This window comes from Musca autumnalis, unplaced genomic scaffold (genome assembly GCF_047663935.1).
Source record: "Musca autumnalis isolate F117 unplaced genomic scaffold, ASM4766393v1 scaffold_2, whole genome shotgun sequence".
Lineage (NCBI taxonomy): Eukaryota > Metazoa > Arthropoda > Insecta > Diptera > Muscidae > Musca > Musca autumnalis.
Genome location: NW_027411755.1, coordinates 79,830,345 through 79,854,988, shown reverse-complemented (window position 1 = coordinate 79,854,988; position 24,644 = coordinate 79,830,345). Strand labels below are relative to the sequence as shown.

At 36.0% G+C, this 24,644-nt stretch overlaps 1 protein-coding gene across 1 annotated transcript; it reads left to right on the top strand.

Moving 5' to 3' along the window:
• Positions 1 to 1,663: 1,663 nt before the first annotated feature.
• LOC141392321 (uncharacterized) lies at positions 1,664 to 5,445 on the top strand. The gene is made up of 2 exons (XM_073965271.1): positions 1,664 to 2,837; positions 5,402 to 5,445. The coding sequence occupies exons 1-2, from the start codon at positions 1,664 to 1,666 to the stop codon at positions 5,443 to 5,445; spliced, it is 1,218 nt and encodes a 405-aa protein (XP_073821372.1).
• The last annotated feature ends 19,199 nt before the right edge of the window (positions 5,446 to 24,644 follow it).

The window sequence follows — 24,644 nt, the reverse complement described above, 5'->3', positions numbered from 1 at the left end:
TAATATGGCTGCCGAGGAAGCCGAAGTCCTCGGTATGGCGGATGAAGTAGACGTCGCAAAGCCGGCGACTAATGCAGGAAATGAAGAAGACGCAAGAGGACCTACATCGAAAATCCGGTATGTCCTAAAACCACCCACTGAAACGAAGAGTAGTCATCCACCTCAGATGGCTATTAAAACAACACACCCCATGGAGACTGCAGAAACTAATCCAGTCAAATCAATACCCAAGATGGCCGATACAATTGGAAAAAATGCTGCCTGCTATCACTGTATATGAGGTAGGTGCCTGCGAGATGTCAGGCATCTTAAACCAATACTTTACCACAGGTGAGTTCAAGATTTCTCTTCTCCGTAAATCTGTTATCTCCTTGCACACTCGTGGTCTCAAGGTTTTTGAAGCTGCCAAGAAGATCTTGACAGAGCGTGGGTACAAATTCCATACCCACACCCCTAAGGAACTTCGACCACATATGTTGGTCATTCAAAACCTTGGAGATGATTATCCTCGGGACATGGTCTATGACTTCCTTGAGAACCGCTCAGGTCTCCAAGTAGAAATTGTTGGATTAACCAACGTCTCCCCCACATTGTGGCTCTTGCGCGTGACCAAGAGCTCAGACATATTGGGGCTTTATAATCTGAAAATGATTTGTGACTCTAATGTCACAATCAGGAAAGATAAAGGTCGTGGTATTTTGCAATGTTTCCATTGCCAACGTTTTGGGCATATCGCCATTAACTGCCAAATGCCTTATCGATGTGTCCGTTGCCTCGAAAATCATGCACCTAAAGAGTGCAAAGTACCTCCCAAAGGCCAAGAAACTATTGTGGAATACACTCATCCAGATTCTGGTGAAGTTGTTTCCAAAATTGCACAACCTCCGGCTTGCACAAATTGTCAAATGGTTGGTCATCCAGCCTGTGCCCGCGATTGCCCCCATCGCTTGGCAATTATGGCAAGGATAGCCAAACAAAAGGCCGATATCAGGGCCAAGGCTGATGTGCGCTCCTTCCGCCTAGCTAATATTCGTTACGGCGTTTCATATGCCGCAGCATCGGGTCGTCCTAACCCAATCCCTCCTTCAAACCCCGTTAGGAATAATTCCCCCCCCCCCCAGTGCACACCCTCCCCAGAGTACAGGTGTTGCCAGTGCTGAAAACATTGTTCAATTCTTTGGAGCAGATTTCAGCCAAAAATGTGAGAAGGCAAGGACGTTTGGTCCTATCTTCCAGCAGATTATGTCATCTTCAGGCATCGACGCTGCCATGTCAGCATGGCTACTTTTTATTGCTGGAAATGTTGATTTTTAAAGTAATTTTCATTAACGTTAATTCGTTAGTGTCTCTTTCAAAGAGACACTACCTAAAATTATTAATAGATGAGAGAAGACCGGATGTCCTTCTCCAGGCAGAACATAGGCTTAGTCCAAGTAATTCTTTTAGTTTGGAGGGATATAAAATATTTATCCAATACAGAGATTGGGGGCAACGTGGGGGTGGCACTGCGGTTGCTGTTAGGGAAGGGATCAGGTGTGAACGCATAGCCTTAACATCTGGTCTTATTGAATCCTGTGCGGCGAGGGTATGGAGAGATGTTGGCTCCAGTGTAGCCTTCGTCGCTCTTTATCTTCGCCCTCAGGAAACACTTCAGATTCAGGACATGAATAATGTCCTGAATTTGTACGATCATGGGGAGGTTCTCATTGGAGCCGACCTTAATGCCAAGCATCCCTCTTGGGGAGGCACCTCTAGAAACACCAGTGGAGACATTTTGAACAGTTTACTTCATGACTGTCCAAACTTCATAGCGGTCAGTTCTGATATACCAACTAGGCCGAATGAGACATCAGGCTCATTTCTGGACTTGTTTCTCCGCACACCAGGACTCCCTCTGGTTGGCGGTGGAAGCACTTCTAGGGCTTTTGATTTTGAATCAGACCACCGAGGAATTCAACTTCAAATAGATTTGGGTAATATTGCGAGGCAAGAAAGGGAAGAGTTCCTTAACTTTGATCGCATTAATATCAGTAGATTTAGGCGTCGTATTCGTGAGGGCCTAGATATATGTCAATTGCCTGCGGATAGGAACGATTCTGTCGAAGAAGTAGACAGATGTGTGGATGACCTTTCGGATGTCTTCCGACGGGCCATCGACACATCTGTCCCCAAGCAGAAAGTTCGTGATAGGACTCTTGGAGACCTTCCTCCAAGAATCCTCATGTTCATACGTGAACGCCGCAGATTGTGCCGTACCCTGAGAAGGTCCCGTGATCCAGACAGATATCCTGCCCTCCGTGCAGATATCCGTAACCTGGGTCACATAATTCAGGATTCCATCCGTATCTTCGAACAAGATCGGCTGAAGAGCTATCTAGCTAGAGTCAGGGTCGATGGCAAAACTTTTGGCAAGGTCAAAAGGGCTGCTGGTCTAGGAGGTAAAAATCCGATCGAACAGTTGGTTGATGATTCAGGGAGTATCCTAACTGACGATTGCCAAAAAGCCGAAGCTATTGCGGATTATGTCCAGGGTGCATTACGTGCCGATGGTGGGCCGGTTGACAGCTTCGCAGGTGGCCCAGTTAATCGGGTCCCTGGGGAGTTTGATTCCTTCCGTAGCTCTGTTAATGGAGCTGCAGAGGGGATCAACGACCGGTCGCCTTTGGTAACCTTCACCCGGGCATTTTCTGCGGATGGAGCTTCGGTGGACAATGACTCTCGTTGGAATGAAGGAGGTTTCCTGCGGGTCAATAATGTGGGTCGGGCCTTAGCCAGAAGGCCAGCTCGGAAGTCGACAGGACTTGATCAAATTCCTGATATTGCTTTGAAAAATGCAGGTGAGGTTTTATTTGGATTCCTGACAATCCTTTTCAATCACTGCCTCAACCTGGGATACTTCCCTAAAGCGTGGAAAGAGACCATGTTGGTCCCCATCTACAAAAGGGGATCACCCCCTGACCAGTGCTGCAGTTATAGGCCAATATCTATATTGTCGGCATTTGGCAAACTTTTTGAGTCTTTCATTCTGGAAAGACTCAAACTTCTGGTGGAAGACAAAAGGGTGTTAAAGGACAACCAATTTGGGTTCAGGGCGGGTCTATCGACTGCCCACGCCTTGACAGCCTTTTCGTCATATGTGGTATCGGGTCTCAACAATAGGAAGGGAACTATTGCTGTGGGACTCGATTTCACAAAGGCGTTTGACTCGGTCTGGCATTGTGGATTGATTGCCAAGATGCAACGCTTTGGCTTCGATCACCAAACCTGTCGACTGGTCGGAAGTTTCCTGACCGACAGGTTCTTCTGCGTAAAGGTCGGTCAACGACTTTGTAGTCGTAGGCCAGTTTTGATGGGGGTCCCACAGGGTTCTCTATTGGGTCCGATGTTGTACAACATATTCGTCAGCGACATGCCAGCTCCTCCACAGGGGGGGCTGCTACTGTCATATGCTGACGATGTGTTGGTGGCGATGTCGGGCCCTTCAGCTAGGGCCCTTGAGGCCCAAATTAACGATTATCTGGCCATCCTCGATAGGTACTTTACACTATGGGGGTTGCGCCTAAACGGAGAAAAATGCTCCGCAATTTTAATTAAGGGTAAACCTCATTCGGTTTGGCCCAATTTTAGAAATTACCGCCCAATCATACAAATTGGGCTGAATATTGTTGAGGTGAGGGACAGAATGAAGTACCTGGGGTTCATATTTCATCAAAAAGTTGACTTCAACAGGCATGTTGACTTCATTCTGTCCCGAGCGAAGCAAATATTTTTCAGTTACCAGGGACTGATGAAAATGCGGGCGGACTTTCACCCGAGGTCAAATTGCTGATATATTCGCAAATCATTAGACCAGGGGCCTAATTACGTGATTCGATTCGATCGAGTATTTGCTCGTGAAAAAGATTTCGACACGATAAAAAAGCGGCATGACGAGATTCGATCGAAATCGTTGATCGAATGTTTCGAGAGTAACCGGTAATCGAACTATGAAAACCTATGTGTACTATAGGGAATATGATGAAGGTAGATGTAAAAAAGGTGTTTTTTGAAAGCAAGAACCAAAAAAAGACTAAATGAATGAAAAATGTAAATATTTGTGGAATTTGTTGAACAATACATTCAATAATAATTTCGGAATGAAGTTGTGCTATGGAAATAAGAAAATTATTAATTCTTGCAAAATCTTTTTGACATTGTTGTAACGGATTGCTGATACATCTACCTTAATAATCCTCTCTCAAAATAAATGAGAGAGAGTTTGGTGGATGTTTTGCATTAGCCTCTCTGAGAGAATATTTCCTTTGGTAAACAACGGGGGATGAAATGTTTAAAATGTACTTCCCTTATACAATAAAGGCTATTAATATTAAATATTTTTTTTCTTTTTTCCACAAATGCTTATTTTTTAACGACTGCAAAAGTAATTTTTGGTTAATGATTGCATGCATTTTAATTCTAAATTTATCACAATTTCTCAAAACGACTGCAAAGGACTTTTCCCAATTTCTCTTGTTATATTGTCTAAAAAATGCTGCCAATTATTTACTAACATCGTTTTTCTTCTATAAAACGACAACAAACAAAAATTTTTACATTTTAAACAAAAAGACAATAAGGAAATCTTTCATTTTATTTGTTTACGATAGGTAATTTGGCCTCGAGAAATTACTCGCAAATTTATGCTCAATTTCTCGATAATTTTACTCGATAACGAATGTTGTCATCCCAACTTTGAGTACTCAGGTCGAAACAACTCGATATCGAATCACATAATTAGGCCCCAGTCATTTGCTACGCCTTTCCTGTCTGGTTTGACATCTCGTCACACCAGATGGAGAGGCTTAGGAAATGGGAAAGAAAGGTTCTAGCTTCCTGTTATGGAATGCGTGGACTGATATTTAATCAGGATGGTTCTGTTAGACGTCATTCCAACAGGGCCATTTATGATGCGGCAAATGTGGAAAGGATAGACAGGTTCCTTATTTCAGGGGCCCTGGAATTCCTTAACAGATCTGGCGGTCTTGATAATGGGGTCGTCGAGGCTTCACTGAGGTGCAATTTGGATGCAGATGGTCTACATGAATGCAGGCACCTACCTCCAGGGGCTTTAACTTGCCTTAATAATGAAGGGCTCTTGTACGCCAACGGGGAACTACGTTTCTACCATAGGCGCTACAACACCTTAAATGTAGAGAACATTGTCTATAACAATAGCCAATAAATAAAATTGTACATATTGTAAATAGTAGTTATAAGTAGTTTTAAGTTGTAGTTTTTAAGTTTTAGTTTTTAAGTTTTAGTTTTTAGATACAATCATATATAATTTCGCCCTTTTTTTTTGTAGGATTTTTTTGGAGCATTCCTTAACTGAATTCTTTTTATTTTTGTTTATGAATAATAGCTGCTAGTGGTCAAACCACAGCTACAAATGTCCATATGTTGTAGATTGCGAAGTAGCAATGAGATATAGCATAAATAAGTACAGTTAAGCCGTTTCTGTTAGTTAGTAAGAAGTATTTCCTAATAAATATGGCCCTTGGCAAAAATTAAAAAAATTCAAATTCTTGGAAATGTGTGAAGAGCAGTGAATATATATTGCAGCAGGGCACTTTGCCTTTATTATCGATGGTACCCCATTGCTGCTGCCAGACATATTGGAGGTTCATAGCCTTGTCCTCTTAGAAATGTAGCATCCAACCTACGTTGGCCCCTGGCTACGTCGGTGGGTGAGAGTATGTCTGTGCATACTGGTCCAAGCGGGAGTACCGCAAGGTTCACTCTTTGGGCCGGTTTGTACAACATATTCATAAGCGACATTCTTGACCCGCGTTTAGGGGTCTGTTGTTAAATTATGCGAATATTTCATATATATTACAGCTTAACTTAAATGTAAACAAATGCGTTTCCATTATGTTAAGTGTTAAGCCCAAGGCAATGAGATACATTGAATCACAGTCAAAAGTATCCACTTCACCTTCTTTCATTAAAACTGCGATTTCTAAGAGTTAATTAATGATAGCGATTTTATTCTTTTTTATATTGTTACATTAGTGTCTTAACTTAAATATTATAAAATAAAATTAACAAAATTCAGGAAAGTTTAGATAAAAATATAAAAATGTTTAAACAACATCGATTTCTACCTCACAGTGAAAAGTATGCACTCTAAAAGTTTCATGAAACCAAAAGGATTTCTTAGGAGTTTAGCACTTGGTATGACATCCTTTGTTATCCTTTACAGCTTTTAGCCTTTTTGGCAAAGATTTAACTAAGTTTTCGGGGCAAGATATCGGAATTTTTCTCCATTCTTCTTGCAATGCATATTTCAGGTTTCTTATACTTTAGATGTTACGATTTTTTATATTTGTCTCCAAAATACACCTAAATTATCTATAGGATTCAAATCCGGGCGTCGGGCAGGTGTTTGAATCACTTTTGGACAATTACATAGCATCCATTTTGGAAAAATATGTGATTTGTGCTCGGGCTCTCATATATCGCCTAAATTTCAAATTATCCTTTCAGAATGTTTAAATAATACATCTTATCCTTAATTCTTTATATAAAGACACGACTTCCTACACCGGAAGCACTCATACAACGCCATACCACAACAGAGTCTCCTCTGTGCTTTACTGTTGAAATTGTGTGTTTAGGGTCCAAGGCGGTATTTGCCCTATGACATACACAGTCTTACATTCCGAGGAATCTATTAACTTCCTGAGATATCCCAGGAAAAATGTGAATTTATCGACACCCAGGAAGGTGTGTTATGCACAAGGTCAACTAAAAAGCTTTCTAGGATCTCAAAATCTATAATCTGACACTAATATTGTGGCTTTTGTATACGCAAATACCTAAAACGGAAAGAAATCAGCAAGGGTCCGCTTTAACGAGCTATATAAGAAGTTTGACATTAAATAACGGCACTTAACACCCAAAAATTATTTTTTTTCTCTAAAATATATCTCGGACACCCAGACACATTCGCCAAAACAATAAAATGTATAAATTTTGCTGCTAATTTCATAAATTGTACGATCATACTCATATTTCCTTGGGGCGTATGTATACTTTTGTAAGTATCATTTTTTGGTTTTTGTAAAATTTACCGTTATTTATATTATGGAATATACTTTTGTTGTATTAAATATGGTTTATTAGTGAGACGAAATAAACCTGTGTACTTGGAATTTCATAAATATCATTACTTTTTCTAAAACCCGAGATTTATGGGGTGTACGTATACTTATGTAAGACTGTGTACCTTAATTGGTCCATATGACCAAAACAGGCTGCCAATGAAAGCAATGAAGACAACTTTAACCTGTTTTGGTCATATGGACCAATTAAGGTATGTATGTCATAGGGCAAATACCGCCTTGGACCCTAAACACACAATTTCAACAGTAAAGCACAGAGGAGACTTTGTTGTGGTATGGCGTTATTGTATTATTTAAAAGGATAATTTGAAATTTAGTAGCCGAAAAAATGGGATTTGGGACAACATTCCAATTTTATCAATATATGAGCCCGAGTACAGATCACATATTTTTCCAAAATGGATGCTATGTAACTGTCCAAAAGTGATTCAAACACCTCCCCGATCCCCGGATTTGAATCCTATAGAAAATTTATGGAGTATTTTGGAGACAAATATAAAAAATCGTAACATCTAAAGTATAGGAACCCTGAAAAATGCCTTGCAGGAGGGATGGGGAACAATTCAGATATCGTGCACCGAAAATTTAGTTAAATTTTTGCCAAAAAGGCTAAAAGCTGTAAAGGATAACAATGGATGTCATACCAAGGGCTGAAACCCTAAAAAATCTTTTTTGTTTCATGAAACTTTTAGAGTGCATACTTTTCACGGTGAGGTAGAAATCGATGTTGTTTAACCATTTTTATTTTTTTATCTAAACATACCTGAATTTTGTTAATTTTATTTTATTATATTTAAGTTAAGACACTAATGTAAAAATAACAAGTAAGAAAAGCGTTAAGTTCGGTCGGACCGAACTTTTTATACCCTCCACCACAAATTTCAGCCATTTCGGTGGATTAATGTGGCCACAACCTTCAAAATACCGAAATTCGGAAGGTACAGTTCTATGGGAGCTATATGATGGCGTGGACCTATACCTAAAAATTTCTGGGGGAAAGTTTTATACGCCTAAAGAAGACTAAATATCAAATTTCAGCCATCTCGGTGTGATAATGAGGCTAAAACGTTCAAAATATCGAAAATCGGGAGATATTGTATTATGGGGGCTATATCAACACGTGGACCTATATAAACATTTTATGGTAGAAATGTTTCTTAGCCTCTGGAAACACAAAATACAAAGTTACAACCGATTCTTTGGTCAAATGGGTCTAATACATTCAAAATATATTAAAATGACGCGTACTTTATAAGGGGCCTTATGTGGGGGCTATACCATAACGTGGACCTATATAACCCAACTTTGGTAGGAATGTTTTCTGGCCTCTGAAGACACAAAGTACCAAATTACAGCCAATTCGGTGGTCAAGTGGGTCTAATACATTCAAAATATATTAAAATGACGCGTACTTTATATGGGGCCTTATATGGGGGCTATACCAAAAAGTGGACCTATATAACCCAACTTTGGTAGGAATATTTTTTGGCCTCTGGAGACACAAAGTACCAAATTACAACCAATTCGGTGGTAAAATGGGCCAAATATTTTAAAAATTCCCTAAAACGACGACGCGTCACGCGTCATTTTGTATGGGGGCTATACGAAAGCGTGGACCTACATAGCCCGCTTTCAATACCAAAAGTCCTACGTAAATATAACATATTTTCCCAAAATTTCATCAACCTACGTCAATCCGTTCGGACGCTAGAGTGATTTCCACAGACGGACAGACGGACAGACGGACGGACATGGCTATATCGATGTAGAATTGCACGCTGATCAAGAATATATATACTTTGTGGGGTCTACAATGATTATTTCGAGTAGTTACAAACGTAGTGACAAACTTAATATACCCCCATCCTATGGTGGAGGGTATAAAAAGGAATGAAATCGCTATCATTAACCAGTTCCTAGCAATCGCGGTTTTGATGAAACTGAAGTGGATACTTTTGACTGTGATTCACTGTACGTTCCACAAATCAAAATTAGAAGTGAATTTATTAGGGCAACAAATGAGATGAAGTAGTATCTAGGCTTTATATTTAGTAAAATCTTCACTTCTTTAAACATATTTGTTTGACTTTGTGCTAAACAAAGCAAAACGTTTTTATGCAACTAAATTTTATGATGATGTAGATCTTACCATCGTGCAAGACTTCCTACAAGCAAACATAGATTCGACGCAGCCACTGACCTAGTACATAATACTAAGCACTACCGTGCACTACAGGTAATTTGGCCTGTTTTTGAGGCAAAAATTAATAGCGGTGGACTTATGGGCTTTTTATATATTTTTAATGCTTTATATGCAAAAGTAAGATAAAACAAGGAATTACACAGTAAAATTCGGATATAGCGAACATCGGTTATAAGAAATACATTTATAACGAACAAAGTTTTGTGTTTCCAAAGAAATTTTCTTAATATTTATACGCACATTCAACTTATTAAAACGACCACGATTATAACGAACAAAAATTGTTAACCCACGAGTAGATTTTTTTACTATTTGTTAGGATTTACAGGCCCGCTTTTAAGCACAAGCGGATGGCGACGAATTTAAGCACTGTTTCAAATATTTTAACATATAATATTTAAAAGTAAGCTCACGGTGCTCTTGATGCAAATTTAAATGGAAGGTGCTTACACCTGGGTAGTTTTTGCAGATTTTGAAACTACAATGTTCGTAGATGAGAAAAATCAAAAAACGAAAAAAATCGCCGGAGCGCTTTTTAAATAAATCGCGATTCAAGTTGACATTTTTAGGGGTTGTTTAGGTTTTTGCGATGTTCCTTGGAAACCGTAAGTCCTATAAAAATTGGACTAAAGAAAATGTTGTAGCTATCAAAATTCTCTACAAGATTGACCTTAAAGGTATTCTCGTCGGTTTTACCGTTTTTGAGATATAGAAGTTCAAATTGGGACAATTTAAATTCAATTCAATTCTGTATCGCCCCCTTATAAAACAATGTCATGAAGGGTGCACCTTAACTAACTTTTAATGAAAAAATCTTACACAGGGGACCTTTTTCTGAATTCTGAAACAGCAATGTTCATAGATGAGAAAAATCCAAAAACAAGAAAAAATCGCTGTAGGGATTTTGATATAAATCGCGGTCAAAATTCACATTTTTAGGAGTTTTTTAGGTTTTCACGATTTTGCTTGGAAACCGCAATTCTAATCGAAATGGAGCTAAAGAAAATATTGTAGCTGTGAAAATTCTCTAGAGGATTGACGTTTATGATTTGTTCCCAGGCTGTACCATTTTTGAGATAAAGAAGCTTAGTTTACATTTTTAGGTTTTTTTGTTAGGTTTTCGCGATTCTGCTTGACTACGGCAAGTCTTATAGATATGGGACCTGAGCAAATCTTAAAGCTGCGAAAATTCTCTACAAGACTGGCTTAAGTAACTTATCCTAGGTTCTACCGTTTTTTAGATATATAAGTTTTAGTTGGGAATTTGCTGTTATGACATTGTTTTATAAGGGGGCGATACAGAATTGAATTGAATTTTAATTGTCCCAATTTGAACTTCTATATCTCAAAAACGGTAAAACCGACGAGAATACTATACAGGTCAGTCTTGTAGAGAATTTTAATAGCTACAAAATTTTTGTAGTCCTATTTTTATAGGACTTGCGGTTTCCAAGCAACTTCGCAAAAACCTAAACAACCCCTAAAAATGTCAACTTGAATCGCGATTTATTTAAAAAGCGCTCCGGCGAGTTTTTTCGTTTTTTGATTTTTCTCATCTACGAACATTGTAGTTTCAAAATCTGCAAAAACTTCCCAGGTGTAAGCACTTTCCATTTAAATTTGCTTCAAGAGCACCGTGAGCTTTAATAAGATTTTTGCATATGAACACGTTAATAACGAACGCCGGATATAACGAACAAATTTTCTATTCTCATTTTACCTATTTTATTCGTTCCAATACAATGAATGTGATTAAAACAAAAGAAAAACGGTTATAGTAAACTAAAATACTTATCCGCCAAAAGATTTTTAAAAACATTGATATGTTTAAAATATTGACTCGCGAAGAGATCTATATAAATATTATTTTTAAAAGGGACCAAACAAATCACGCAATCATGATCCCTAGTTAGAACGTATTACCGCTATAATTAACAACAATTTTGACCGCAACACATCTGTACATTTTAAGAACACATGGTGAATATTTCTTTAAAGGAAATGTCTTTTTAATCCAAATAGGATGTTTTTTGTGTTTAATATTTCTTTCACCAAACAAAAATTAAAAAAATATATATTTTTTTTCTGCAAGAAGGGCACCTTCAAAAAAGTGATATAATTAAAAAAAACGCAAAAAATCGCACCTCGGTAATTATGTAGTTGATTCAGAAAACTTTGCTGAAGATATTCCCTTTGGCAGAATTTCAGACAAAGTTGGACAATTTGGTAAAAGTCTATAATATAAAACTATAATTGATTGCTTGGGTGGAGTATTCCCCCATTGGCTTAACTTCATTTATTACCCTCTATTACAGAGAGAAATGTTTTTCAAAACGAAGTGACAGTGTTGCAAAATTTTACTGATCGCTACCAATATCATGATTTCATCCCGGCGAAGATAATTATCAATTGGCTTCTCAGAAGTTCAAAATGCCATTAAAAACGCAGGTGGTATTGCGGAAATAAAAAGAAAAAGAGGACATAAAAATTCGAAAACAATGGTCGAACAACTATTTGAACTTAATAATAAATATGAAAATGTTTTAAAGAGAACATTGAACAGCGAGAACAATTGGAACAGTTTCAAACTGCAATGAATGAAGCCCATCAACGAATTAAACATTTAGAATCATTATTGCAACAATAAATAATAACAACAACATAAGTGTTGACTTGCATCTACCCAATAACTGGGTTAACAACAAACCAACAAATGTAGACAACAATAACATCGCAATAAGAACACAAAACCAAAACGTGTCATCAAATTGTCAAATTAACAACAATGAACAAAGTATCAGCAAAAACTGGGCCACTGAGGCAGCCGAAGACCTCATGTTGACGGAGAACGATGAAGATGTCACCCTAAATCCGGGAAAAGCCAACAACACCATCAATAACATTCACCAAATCAGCAGCAAAACAAGATAACAATAAGGCAAACAAGAAAAAAGGTAAGGCCAGCCCGCCAGTACTAAAAATATACAATGTTAACGTTAAAAACTTTATCTTGCAAATGCAAGAACTTTTAAATCACCAACCTTTTACATTAAATACTATGAATAACAACTTAATCCACTTTAAGGCTAGCACCGTCGAAGACTATGAAAAAGTTAAAAAATATCTAATAAGTCAAAATACACATTTTTACACTTTTACTCCCCAAGACCAAAAGCCTACCACTCTAATAGTAAAAGGAGTAGCAGAAAGTTTTGAAAATGATGATCTCAAACAATTTATTGAGGAATCTGATCCTAATTTAAAAGTAGCCAATGTAGTCAAACTAAAAGGACGAAGATGGCTAGTACAATTTTCAAAAGAAATTGACATAAAATCGTTCACAAAATTAAAATTCATACTCCATACAGGAGTTAGTATTAGTAATTATAAGAAAGAAGGAGTAATCCAATGTAGAAAATTTCAAAGATTTAATCACATTTCTACCAACTGTTATCTTCCATACAGATGCGTGAAATGTGGCGAATCTCATGGCCCAAAAAACTGCTCTATACCTCCTAAAGAGCTAAATACACAAGAGTTTATAACTACCGATCCAAACACTGGTCAAGTTGTAAAAACAATAGGCAAACCTGTCAAATGCATAAACTGCAACGTAATAGGTCATGTCGCAAGCGACAAAAAATGTCCAAAAAGAATTGAAATTCAGCAACAAATTGCTCAAAAGAGGCTTCAATCCTCAAATAAACAACAACCTAGATATTTCAATAGCGCTAGAATAGAAAATGGTGTTATATTCGCAAGCATAACTAGAAAAAATCAAGCTACATTTAATGTACAAAATAATGTAAACAGCTCATTAGAGCAAAAAATTTGAATCAACAAATACTCCAATCAATGGGGATGTTTGATAATGATTGCAAAAAATTCTTTGGCAAGAACTTCTTTTCTTGCATGCAAAAAGTAGGCGAATTTGCAAAAATTTAAAGGCAACTTAAAAATGAAGAAGAAAAATCCCAGGCCATGATGGGATTATTTGTAAGTTTACAGCTTAATAATGATTAATTTAAAAATAATTTTTATCAATATAAACTCTCTGCTATCTAGACAAAAACGACACTATTTCAATATATTTATAAATGAAAATAAACCTGATATTATTCTAAGAGCAGAACATAAAGTAAACAAAAATCACAATTTAAATATCAAAGGCTACAAATTATATAGACAACATAGAAATGGTAGAATAGGAGGTGGTTCTGCTATAGTAATATAGGAAAAATATAAGAGCAAACGTATAGATGTTGACACAGGAAATATTGAAAGTACAGTAATAAAATTAAATAATATATGTGGGGAAAGAATATTCTTAGCATCATTATATCTTAGAGCCCAGGAAATTTTGACAAAAACTAGCTTAGATAAATTATCAGATATATTCGGAGGCTATAATAGGAGCAGATCTGAACTCTAAGCATACAACTTGGGGTGGTTTACAAGAAAACCCAAATGGAAGAACCCTTTCTGATTGGCTGCTAACAACACCAAATATAAATATTTTAAAAACAAATGGCCCAAGCCGAAAAACGTCAACAACAGAATCTTACATAGATTTATTTATGATGACAAATGGTATAAGTCTATTAGATCCAACCAAAGCAATAGCAGGGTTGGACACAATAGATTGCAACTCGGATCATAGGGCATTAATACTTGATGCTATAATAAACAATCTGGAAAATGAAAATCCAAAGAAAATATTTAATTATAAATGTTTGAATATTGGCAATTTTAATAGAGAATTGGAAAGGGTTCTTCCGGATTGTAAACTTCCCAGTACTGGGAATGTAACGCCGATAGAAATTGACAAATCTGTTGAGGACATGACGATTGCTTTTCAAAATGCCATGAATAATATTCAAAAGCACACCCCAAAAAAAGTTTTCTGCCTGAACTCCCTTCAGACATTAAAGCATTAATTTCTGATAAAAAGAGACTGCGTAGAAGAAGTAATAGAACTACCAGCTCTGAAGAGTATCACAGATTAGGAGCAGAAATCAAAAATATTGATATCATTATTAAACAAAGAATTGCTATTTTTGAAGAAGAGCATTATATTAAATATTTAAATACAATAACAAGTAATGGGAGCATGTTTAAGCAAAACAATCCGGAAGACTAAAATAAGCGAATTAAAAAACGCAAATGGTCAGGAGTTATGTTCAGAAGGTGAAATCGTTGAACTATTCGCTGACACCGTTGTACACGCGCACACAAATACACTTAATAATATAAATGTGTTAGAAAATGCTAGCACTTTCAACAACGAAGCTATTGTACATTTTTCAAATAACTACACGGCAGATGGAAACAACAACCATGCCACAAGTCACAGTAGATTTAAACTAATAAAACCACAAGATATAGGGGCAATCCTTAAAAAAACTCAATAACAACAAGTAAGAAAAGCGTTAAGTTCGGTCGGGCCGAACTTTTTATACCCTCCACCACAAATTTCAGCCATTTCGGTGGATTAATGTGACCACAACCTTCAAAATACGGAAATTCGGAAGGTACCGTTCTATGGGGGCTATATGATGGCGTGGACCTATACCTACAAATTTCTGGAGGAAAGTTTTATACGCCTAAAGAAGACTAAGTACCAAATTTCAGCCATATCGGCGTGATAATGAGGGTAAAACGTTCAAAATATCGAAAATCGGGAGATATTGTATTATGGGGGCTATATCAACACGTGGACCTATATAAACATTTTATGGTAGAAATGTTTCTTAGCCTCTGGAAACACAAAATACAAAGTTACAACCGATTCATCGGTCAAATGGGTCTAATACATTCAAAATCTATTAAAATGACGCGTACTTTATAAGGGGTCTTATGTGGGGACTATACCAAAACGTGGACCTATATAACCCAACTTTGGTAGGAATGTTTTCTGGCCTCTGAAGACACAAAATACCAAATTACAACCAATTCTGTTGTCAAATGGGTCTAATACATTCAAAATATATTAAAATGACGCGTACTTTATATGGGGCCTTATATGGGGGCTATACCAAAACGTGGACCTATATAACCCAACTTTGGTAGGAATATTTTTTGGCCTCTGGAGACACAAAGTACCAAATTACAACCAATTCGGTGGTAAAATGGGCCAAATATCTTAAAAATTCCTTAAAACGACGACGCGTCACGCGTCATTTTGTATGGGGGCTATACGAAAGCGTGGACCTACATAGCCCGCTTTCAATACCAAAAGTCCTACGTAAATATAACATATTTTCCCAAAATTTCATCAACCTACGTCAATCCGTTCGGACGCTAGAGTGATTTCCACAGACGGACAGACGGACAGACGGACGGACATGGTTATATCGATGTAGAATTGCACGCTGATCAAGAATATATATACTTTGTGGGGTCTACAATGATTATTTCGAGTAGTTACAAACGTAGTGACAAACTTAATATACCCCCATCCTATGGTGGAGGGTATAAAAAGAGCTCTGGAGAAGATAATATCCCTAATTATATTTTAAAACGTACAAGCTTTGCCACTTGGCATTACATTGCCTTAATATTTAACCATTGTTTGAACATTGGATTATATCCTAAAAAGTGGAAAACCTCCAAAATAATTCCAATCCTTAAACCTGGAAAAGACCCAACAAATCCAAATAGCTATCGTCCAATTTCCTTACTAAGTTCATTTGGTAAACTTTTTGAAATTTTTATTTTGGAAAGAATAAATCAGCATATTGATGAAAATAATATATTAAAAGACAGCCAATATGGGTTTAAAAAACATACATACATCTACAACACATGCTCTTATGACTTTCACAGATAAAATTTTCAATGGACTTAATAAGAGGAAAGCCACTATTGCAGTTAGCCTAGATTTTTGTAAGGCTTTTGACACTGTGTGGCAAGAAGGTATCACGTATAAAATGGATAGGATTCATAATTTTGATCCAGGAATAACAAGGTTAATTGGTAGTTATTTAAAAGATAGAACATGTTTTGTAACGATGGACGATTACAATTCCAACAGACATACAACAACAGCAGGGGTACCCTAAGGGTCAGTTCTGGGGTTTGTGTTATATAACTTATACCTAGCGGATATACCCGAACCCACAAATGGAGTAATGCTTTCAATCTTTGCAGATGACATTATAGTAGCATTTACACATCACCGTGCGAAAACAGCACAAACAAAGATAATCAATTACCTGCAAAACTTGACAGAATATTTTGACAATTGAAAGCTTAGGCTGAATTTAGATAAATGTAGATCAATAATTTTTAAGGGTAGACCTGGGTCAGTATGTAAAAATGCTAGCAAATTTACACCAACTGTCAAAATAAATAATACCATAATTAACAACACCAATATTATTAAATATTTAGGTGTTGTCCTTCAATCGGATATGCAATTTACCCGACATATAGATCACGTATTAGAAAAAGGCAAAGCAGTTTACGGGAAACTGCGTAGAACAATAGGCAAAAGAGGATGCCTGAGCCTAAATGTAAAATTATTAATATACAAACAATTAGTTCGCCCAGCAACGTCTTATGCTTTTCCAGTGTGGTTTTCCATTTCGTCTGCGCAAATGGAACGCTTACGAGTATTGGAAAGGAAAATGCTGAAACATTGTCTGGGACTTAGATCATTTTTAAATGAGGATGGTCGTATAACGCATCCAAAATGTCGTTAATTATATGATGACAACAAAATAACTAGAATTTACAGATATATGACAAATATAGCACTAACATATCTGGAAAAATGTAACAGCCATACAAATCCTAATATTTCTGAATTAACTGTGGCAAAAGGACAACCAACAAATATAATGACGAATGGGGAGTATTTGACACCAATGTGCCTACTAACACTACATCAAACCGGACAACTAATTAACAATGAAAATAAACTCTTCTTCTATCACAGACGATATAAAACATTCAACTTTAAAAATACGGTTTATATAACCGAACAATAAAAATATTAGATACATATATTTTAATCTTTGCAATTACACCTGTTTTTACAAATACATTCTCATTATAAAACGCCTTAAAAATATGAATAACATAACTATTATTTTGCTTATTTTATTGTTTAGTTTTTGTTATTTATTATTTATAATTAGTTTTTAGGGGCATAGCCCATTAGATATAAGTAGCCATAAGAAAATAAAAGTACCCCGTTTTTTCATCCCTTTTTTATCGAGGAAATATAAACCAAAAGACTCAAACTATACAACAAAGGTTGGCCTTGCCTCTATAATATTAGAAAAGTATACACCTCTAGAAAAACATAGTATGTATGTGTTAGAGTAGCTTTTTAAATTAATTGTATGTAAGAAATTACACAACTTTGTTATTAATTGCTTATGGGAAATAAAACTGTAACTTAAAGAGTTCGGTTTTTCGCTAAAAAGGCATCATCTCAAAAACTGAGAAGCCAATTGATAATTATCTTCGCCGGGATGAAATCATGATATTGGTAGCGATCAGTAAAATTTTGCAACACTGTCAGTTCGTTTTGAAAAACATTACTCTCTGTAATAGAGGGTAATAAATGAAGTTGAGCCAATGGGGGAATACTCCACTCAAGCAATCAAATGAGATTGAATCTTCAACAATAAACAAAACAAACAAAAAACAGCGGAGGCACGCGCAAACAGAAATTTGTTAAAAACAAAATTCCAACAATAACCTCACAGGCAACTGTGGTGATGTTATTTTCAACTCACAGAATTCGATGAATTCTTAGTTGATACGTGTTGACATGTTGCAGAATATTTTGATTTTGGTGTTTCTTTGCAAAAGCCGAAAAGTGAGTGTGATTCTCATTCATATGGGAATACTAGACACTTAAAGAGTTCGGTTGTTCGCTAAAAAGGCATCATCTCAAAAACTGAGAAGCCAATTGATAATTCCCTTCGCCGGCATGAAATCATGATATTGGTAGCGATCAGTAAAATTTTGCAACACTGTCAGTTCGTTTTGAAAAACATTACTCTCTGTAATAGGGGGTAATAAATGAAGTTGAGCCAATGCACGATGGGGCCAATGGCAGGTTTTTGAGGCAAAAAGTAATTTTTTCAAGTCAGCGATTGAAATCAAATAATAACGGAATTATATTCTTAACACTTTCAAACCTCCAAAAAATTACAATCTGGCAACGACCCACGGCGACATGCCAAGCTGTCAAAGATGTCATAATTATGATTCCGTTTATTTCTGACATTCAGTCGTAATTAAACAATTTAAGTATTTTGGCGCCAAAACCTGATCTGTTGATATTATCTATTTTTTAAAAATGGAAAATACGGTCATGGTGTAAGAAAGAAGGTGATACAATAATACCAACTGATGTTTTCATTTGCTGTCAAAACATATTTGTAATCAAAAATAAATAACAAATATTTCGCTTCTATAAAAAATATTTGTGTACAACATCTTTGTTTAAGCTTTGCGAACAATATTTTAACGTTTTCTTCTAACTTTTGTGGATATTTCGCGCAAAAAAAAATTGACTGCAAATGAAGACTACAACCTAACGTCAACTATTGGATCACCTTGTTAAATTCGCCTTGATACGGGTAATGGTATGTAAATTAAGATTATTATTAAAAGTGTAAATGTAATATTAGATGTGGTCAATAATTTGTTGTGTCAGTAAGTGATGGTTTTTGATGTAGTCTGTGGTATAGTCCATGAGTTCTTTGCAGTAGAACTTTCGCCTTCAGGGTGCATTCTCGCAAACATATGTATCTGGTGAAAGGTGACAAAGTCGGCTAACATATTTTGAAAAGAATTTCTGCGTATACTTGCGAATAAAAAAATTATCAACTTCCAGATTTCGTAAAACTTAAACATTTGAATATTTTTAATTTGTGGTTGGAAAATCAGCGAAAACCTAAACACATTATAGAATGGATTTCTGCAAAATTTAATCGAGCTGTCAAAGACAACTTCATGACGGAAGTTAAAAAGCAAATTTATAATATTTGTGCACGCCTTAACCAAAAATGGATAAAAAATTGGAGGTCAAAAAGTCGTATATTACAATTTGAAAGCTTATGGTTAGCTAGCGACACAGAACTTACGCTAGAACAAGGTAATGATAAAAAGAAGAGAGGGCGGCCTAATGTGGATTATAGTGAAGGAAGAAAACTTGCTTCGGAAGTCCGCTATGAACACGGCAACAATACCAGACCCTTGATTCATGCCGCCTCTGTTTCGGCCAATTTGTCAAAAGAAAAATATTTAAACTATGTTCTCAAGGAAGTTCGGTATCAACTAACTAAATTGAGGAAACAATTAACTTCGACAGAGAAAATTTATGAACGATATATCTAAATCTGAACCGATTTCAATATGATGTCTCAATAATGTTTTCTAGGCCAAATTCCGTCACACACTTTAAATTTCATCACAATTGGACATATATAGCGTGATTGCTTCACGAAATACCTAAAACCTGGTGAAAATATATATGGGAGCTATATCCAAATCTGAACCGATTTCGATATAATTTAGCATACTTTTTTTCCAGACGTAATTTCGTCACACATTTTAAATTTCATCGAAATTGGACAGAATTTGCGTGTTTGTTGCCCCAAATACCTAAAATCGGGTAAAAATATATATGGGAGCTATATCCAAATCTGAAACGGTTTCAATATAATTTAGCAAACATATTTCTAGACCAAATCCTTTCACACGTTTCAAATTTCTTCGAAATTGGACAGAAATTGCGTGTTTGTTGCACGAAATACCTCAAATCGGACGAAAATATATAAGGGAGCTATATACAAATCTGAACAGATTTCAAAATAACTTTGCAAACTTATTTCCAGTCAGAATTCCGCCACATATTCCAAATATCATCATAATTGGACAGAATTTTCGTGTTTGGTCCATAAATTACTCGAAATCGGGCGAACATATATATGAGAGCTATATCTATATATGAACCGATATCAACCAAATTTGGCAGATTAGCTTCTAGGCCGATTATAAACATCTGCACGAAATTTTGAAGGTCTAGCTTGCCCCTGTGATTTTTTGCCTCAAAAACATATCATCGGCCCCATTGTGCAATGGGGGAATACTCCACTCAAGCAATCAAATGAGACTGAATCTTCAACAATAAACAAAACAAACAAAAAACAGCGGAGGCACGCGCAAAGGGAAATTTGTTCAAAACAAAATTCCAACAATAACCTCACAGGCAACTGTGGTGATGTTATTTTCAACTCACAGAATTCGATGAATTCTTAGTTGATACGTGTTGACATGTTGCAGAATGTTTTGATTTTGGTGTTTCTTTGGAAAAACCGAAAAGTGAGTGTGATTCTCATTCATATAGGAATACTACTCACTTAAAGAGTTCGGTTTTTCGCTAAAAAGGCATCATCTCAAAAACTGAGAAGCCAATTGATAATTATCTTCGCCGGGATGAAATCATGATATTGGTAGCGATCAGTAAAATTTTGCAACACTGTCAGTTTATTTATTTATTTCGTCTATGGAAAATACAAATTCCTTACAGACTAATGCTTAATAATAAAATTCAATAATAAATTGTTTGTAACATATGTTTAAAATTTAAAACATTACTAGAGAAGTCTATAGCGTGCAGATTATTAATTCTGTTGAATTCTCTAAGTGCTTTCAAAATTGGTTCATTCATTGCATACGTGGTCCTATGGAAAGGTATATGGAAGTATTCGGTATTTCTTAGAAAATGATTCGGTACATTAAGCCGTATTAATTCTAGAAGGTGAGGACAGTTAATAAGCCCATTAATAAGTTTATATAGAAACATTATAACTTGTACATTTCTGCGATTATATAACAGAGGTAAATGAATTAATTTACAACGTGCTTCATAAGATGGAATAGGAGAAGCAAAATTTAATGAAAAGAGTGCATATTTTATAAATTTCTTTTGAAGTTTTCGATACGATTAATTTGCGTAAGTGAAGTCGGATTCCAAACTATGAGAGCATATTCCAATTTAGACCTAACAAGCGACGTGTATATAATCTTGCGAACATAAGGGTCTAAAAATTCGCAGCATTGACGTTTAATGAATGCTAAGAGGGCATATGCTTTTGGCATAATATAATGAATGTGTGCATTAAATAGCAATTTAGAGTCATAATATACCCCTAAGTCTAAAATTTCGGAAACCTGGCTGATACGCCTATGGTTAATGTAGTATTCCGTAATAATCGGAGAGCGCAATCGACAAAAACACAGATAAAAGCATTTATCAAAATTTATAACTAAAAGGTTATTTTCACACCAATTGTTTATTGCAATTAGATCGTTTTGAAAAATATTACTCTCTGTAATAGAGGGTAATAAATGAAGTTGAGCCAATGGGGGAATACTCCACTCAAGCAATCAAATGAGATTGAATCTTCAACAATAAACAAAACAAACAAAAAACAGCGGAGGCACGCGCAAACGGAAATTTGTTAAAAACAAAATTCCAACAATAACCTCACAGGCAACTGTGGTGATGTTATTTTCAACTCACAGAATTCGATGAATTCTTAGTTGATACGTGTTGACATGTTGCAGAATATTTTGATTTTGGTGTTTCTTTGGAAAAGCCGAAAAGTGAGTGTGATTCTCATTCATATGGGAATACTAGACACTTAAAGAGTTCTGTTTTTCGCTAAAAAGGCATCATCTTAAAAACTGAGAAACCAATTGACAATTCCCTACGCCGGGAAGGAATCATGATATTGGTAGCGATCAGTAAAATTTTGCAACACTGTCAGTTCGTTTTGAAAAACATTACTCTCTGTAATAGAGGGTAATAAATGAAGTTGAGCCAATGGGGGAATACTCCACTCAAGCAATCAAATGAGATTGAATCTTCAACAATAAAGAAAACAAACAAAACTATAATTTTGTAAAAAAAAAATAATTCTTAGGTTGTATGCTATATAGCGATTTTTTCTGCGGTAACAAACATTTTGTAGAAAATTATTTCTTAAAACGAAAAGTACACACCGCAACAATTCCACCGAATATCATATCTATGTATTTGATTATTACCAAACTCTTATAAATTGCGTTAAATTCTGCTCTGAGTTTTAATCTTTTTTAACATTTTTTTATTTTGTCTTCGAAATTTTGATTTTAACTTCGTATTATATAGCGAGTTTTGAATATTTTTGAAAACAAATTGCACATCCATAGGATTTGACATGTTCTTTTTTCGAATCTAATTAGAAAACTTGCGTTATTAAAAGTACAAAAATCAACTTTTTGCCTTAAAACCTGTCCAAATTACCTATAGTGCCGTGGTGCAATGGTATGCACACCCGCCTTGCACGCAGAAAGTCGTGGGTTCGATTCCGTGGCCAGGTAACATCAAATTTTCAACGGTAGCAAAATACCCCTCAGTAATGTTGACGACATTTTCTGAGTATTTCAGCCATGTACAAATGGTGTCTTAAGACACGCCGTTCGGACTCGGTGATAAACAGTAGGTCCCATGTCTTTGAGCTAATATGAATCGGGGTGCATTTAATGATATGAGAGAAGTCTCGCTTGTCCCGCCTGGGATGTTTGCGGAACAATTATATAATATGTACTACTTATACAAGCTCTGTTCCTTTACTTTTTAAATGGTAAAAGTGGTAAAAGAGAAAACTGTCTAAATTGCTCTCTCATGACCAGTTTTACCACAATGGTAAAGGATCTGGTAGATGTCAAAAATAAAAAAATGGAATTTTCTTTTTTTGTTTCACTGTTTTAAATTTTGTTTTGTCAGTGTTTGCTTTTTTCTGTTGTTTTTGTTAATTTTTTCGTCACTGCCAAATAATCGAAACGACGGAAAATCATTTCTACCTGTGTAAAAAAGAGAAATCCAATTTTGTTCCTTCTCTCTTAAAAATTGCTACCATTTTACACTTTTTGGGGTTAAAAATGGTAAAATTGGTAACCTCAGAACACAAATATATTTTGTTTCTGTTAAGTTTTTATATTGTTTTATGCTTTAATAAAAAAGTGTGCCACCTTTGTGCCACTTTTTCGAAAGACATGTGCCACTTTTTCAGAAATGATACTTTTTGTGACACTTTTTGAAAATTTCCAGCTGTCATGCTGTCCCCAAGGAAGCTCGCCATTAGCCTACAAATCTGAGAATCCAAGCCGAACTGTTTCAGTTTATGAAGTATGCCTTAATGCCACACCAAATTAAATGCCCCAGCGACATCAAAACCTTTAATGACGAATGAAGAGAATACCGTAAAAGCGTGAGACGTGAAATGTCCCCAGCGAAAAAAATGGTTATCATTCAGTATGCGTTAGTGCTCGGTCTGGACCCTAATACGACTCAGGATAAATGATACGTATAGTTTGTCGAATGCCGAAAGTATTGAGAAAGTATTCGCTTTCAGGCGAAGAACCTCTTTTCAATGGTTAAATAAAATAGGCAAGAATCCAAAGACTTCTTATTAAGTCTGCGGGCGACCGCACCGCCGATGTCCCCAGAATTAACGAAACCAGCCTCCTTCCATCTGGTGGACCCAGTTGGACCCATCGTATATCCCCCCTACACCTCGGTGTACCGCACTGCTTAGGGAATGATCTATGGGTCGTAACGCTCCCTCAGCGTGGTCAGCAATGGACTCGGCTTTAAAGTTATCACCGACGATGCGACCACTCAAATCAACTGTGTCCCTAACTGAAAGACCGGCAGCAGTTTTAACCTGTCTGAATCATGGTTTAATAAGAACGGTTAGCTAAAGCTTTCTGTCAACTTAAATTTTTTCTTTCGATTATTCCTAAAACGTCAAAACAATATATACAATCTGTGTATGTGTGTGTGCTGGTTGAATAATATGCCAAACAATTTTAAAAACTATCGAATTCAATTATTTTTAAATTTGATTTTAGAACATTTGTATGAAAGAAATTCGTCGGCTTTGCATTGAAACAAACATTTTATCATATCCACAACTCGATTATGTAGAGAAATCTTGATACTTGATACTTAATTTTTCGCGTTTTTTATAAAATGCTCAAAAATGGTATTGTAAACAAACTCACTTGTTGCTTTTGTGTTTACTAATTTTGACGTTTTAGGAATTCAGGAAAAACAAGGGTTCTATAGTTGTTTTCATTTAAATCTACCTCTTTACTTATACCATGGTCTAAATGTTTTGTTGTTGGCATTTATATTATCCAATGATTCGATCCAAATTCCTTATGTCAGCTCTGGGAGAAATCTAGAGGGATCCAACGATCAC

What these genes read in the sequence shown, in the direction of transcription:
- LOC141392321 (XM_073965271.1), top strand. Translation starts at nt 1,664, where the DNA reads ATGAATAATGTCCTGAATTTGTACGATCATGGGGAGGTTCTCATTGGA. An exon ending in TATTGCTTTGAAAAATGCAG is followed by an intron (nt 2,838 to 5,401) that starts GTGAGGTTTTAT and finishes TATGAATAATAG; the next exon opens with CTGCTAGTGGTCAAACCACA.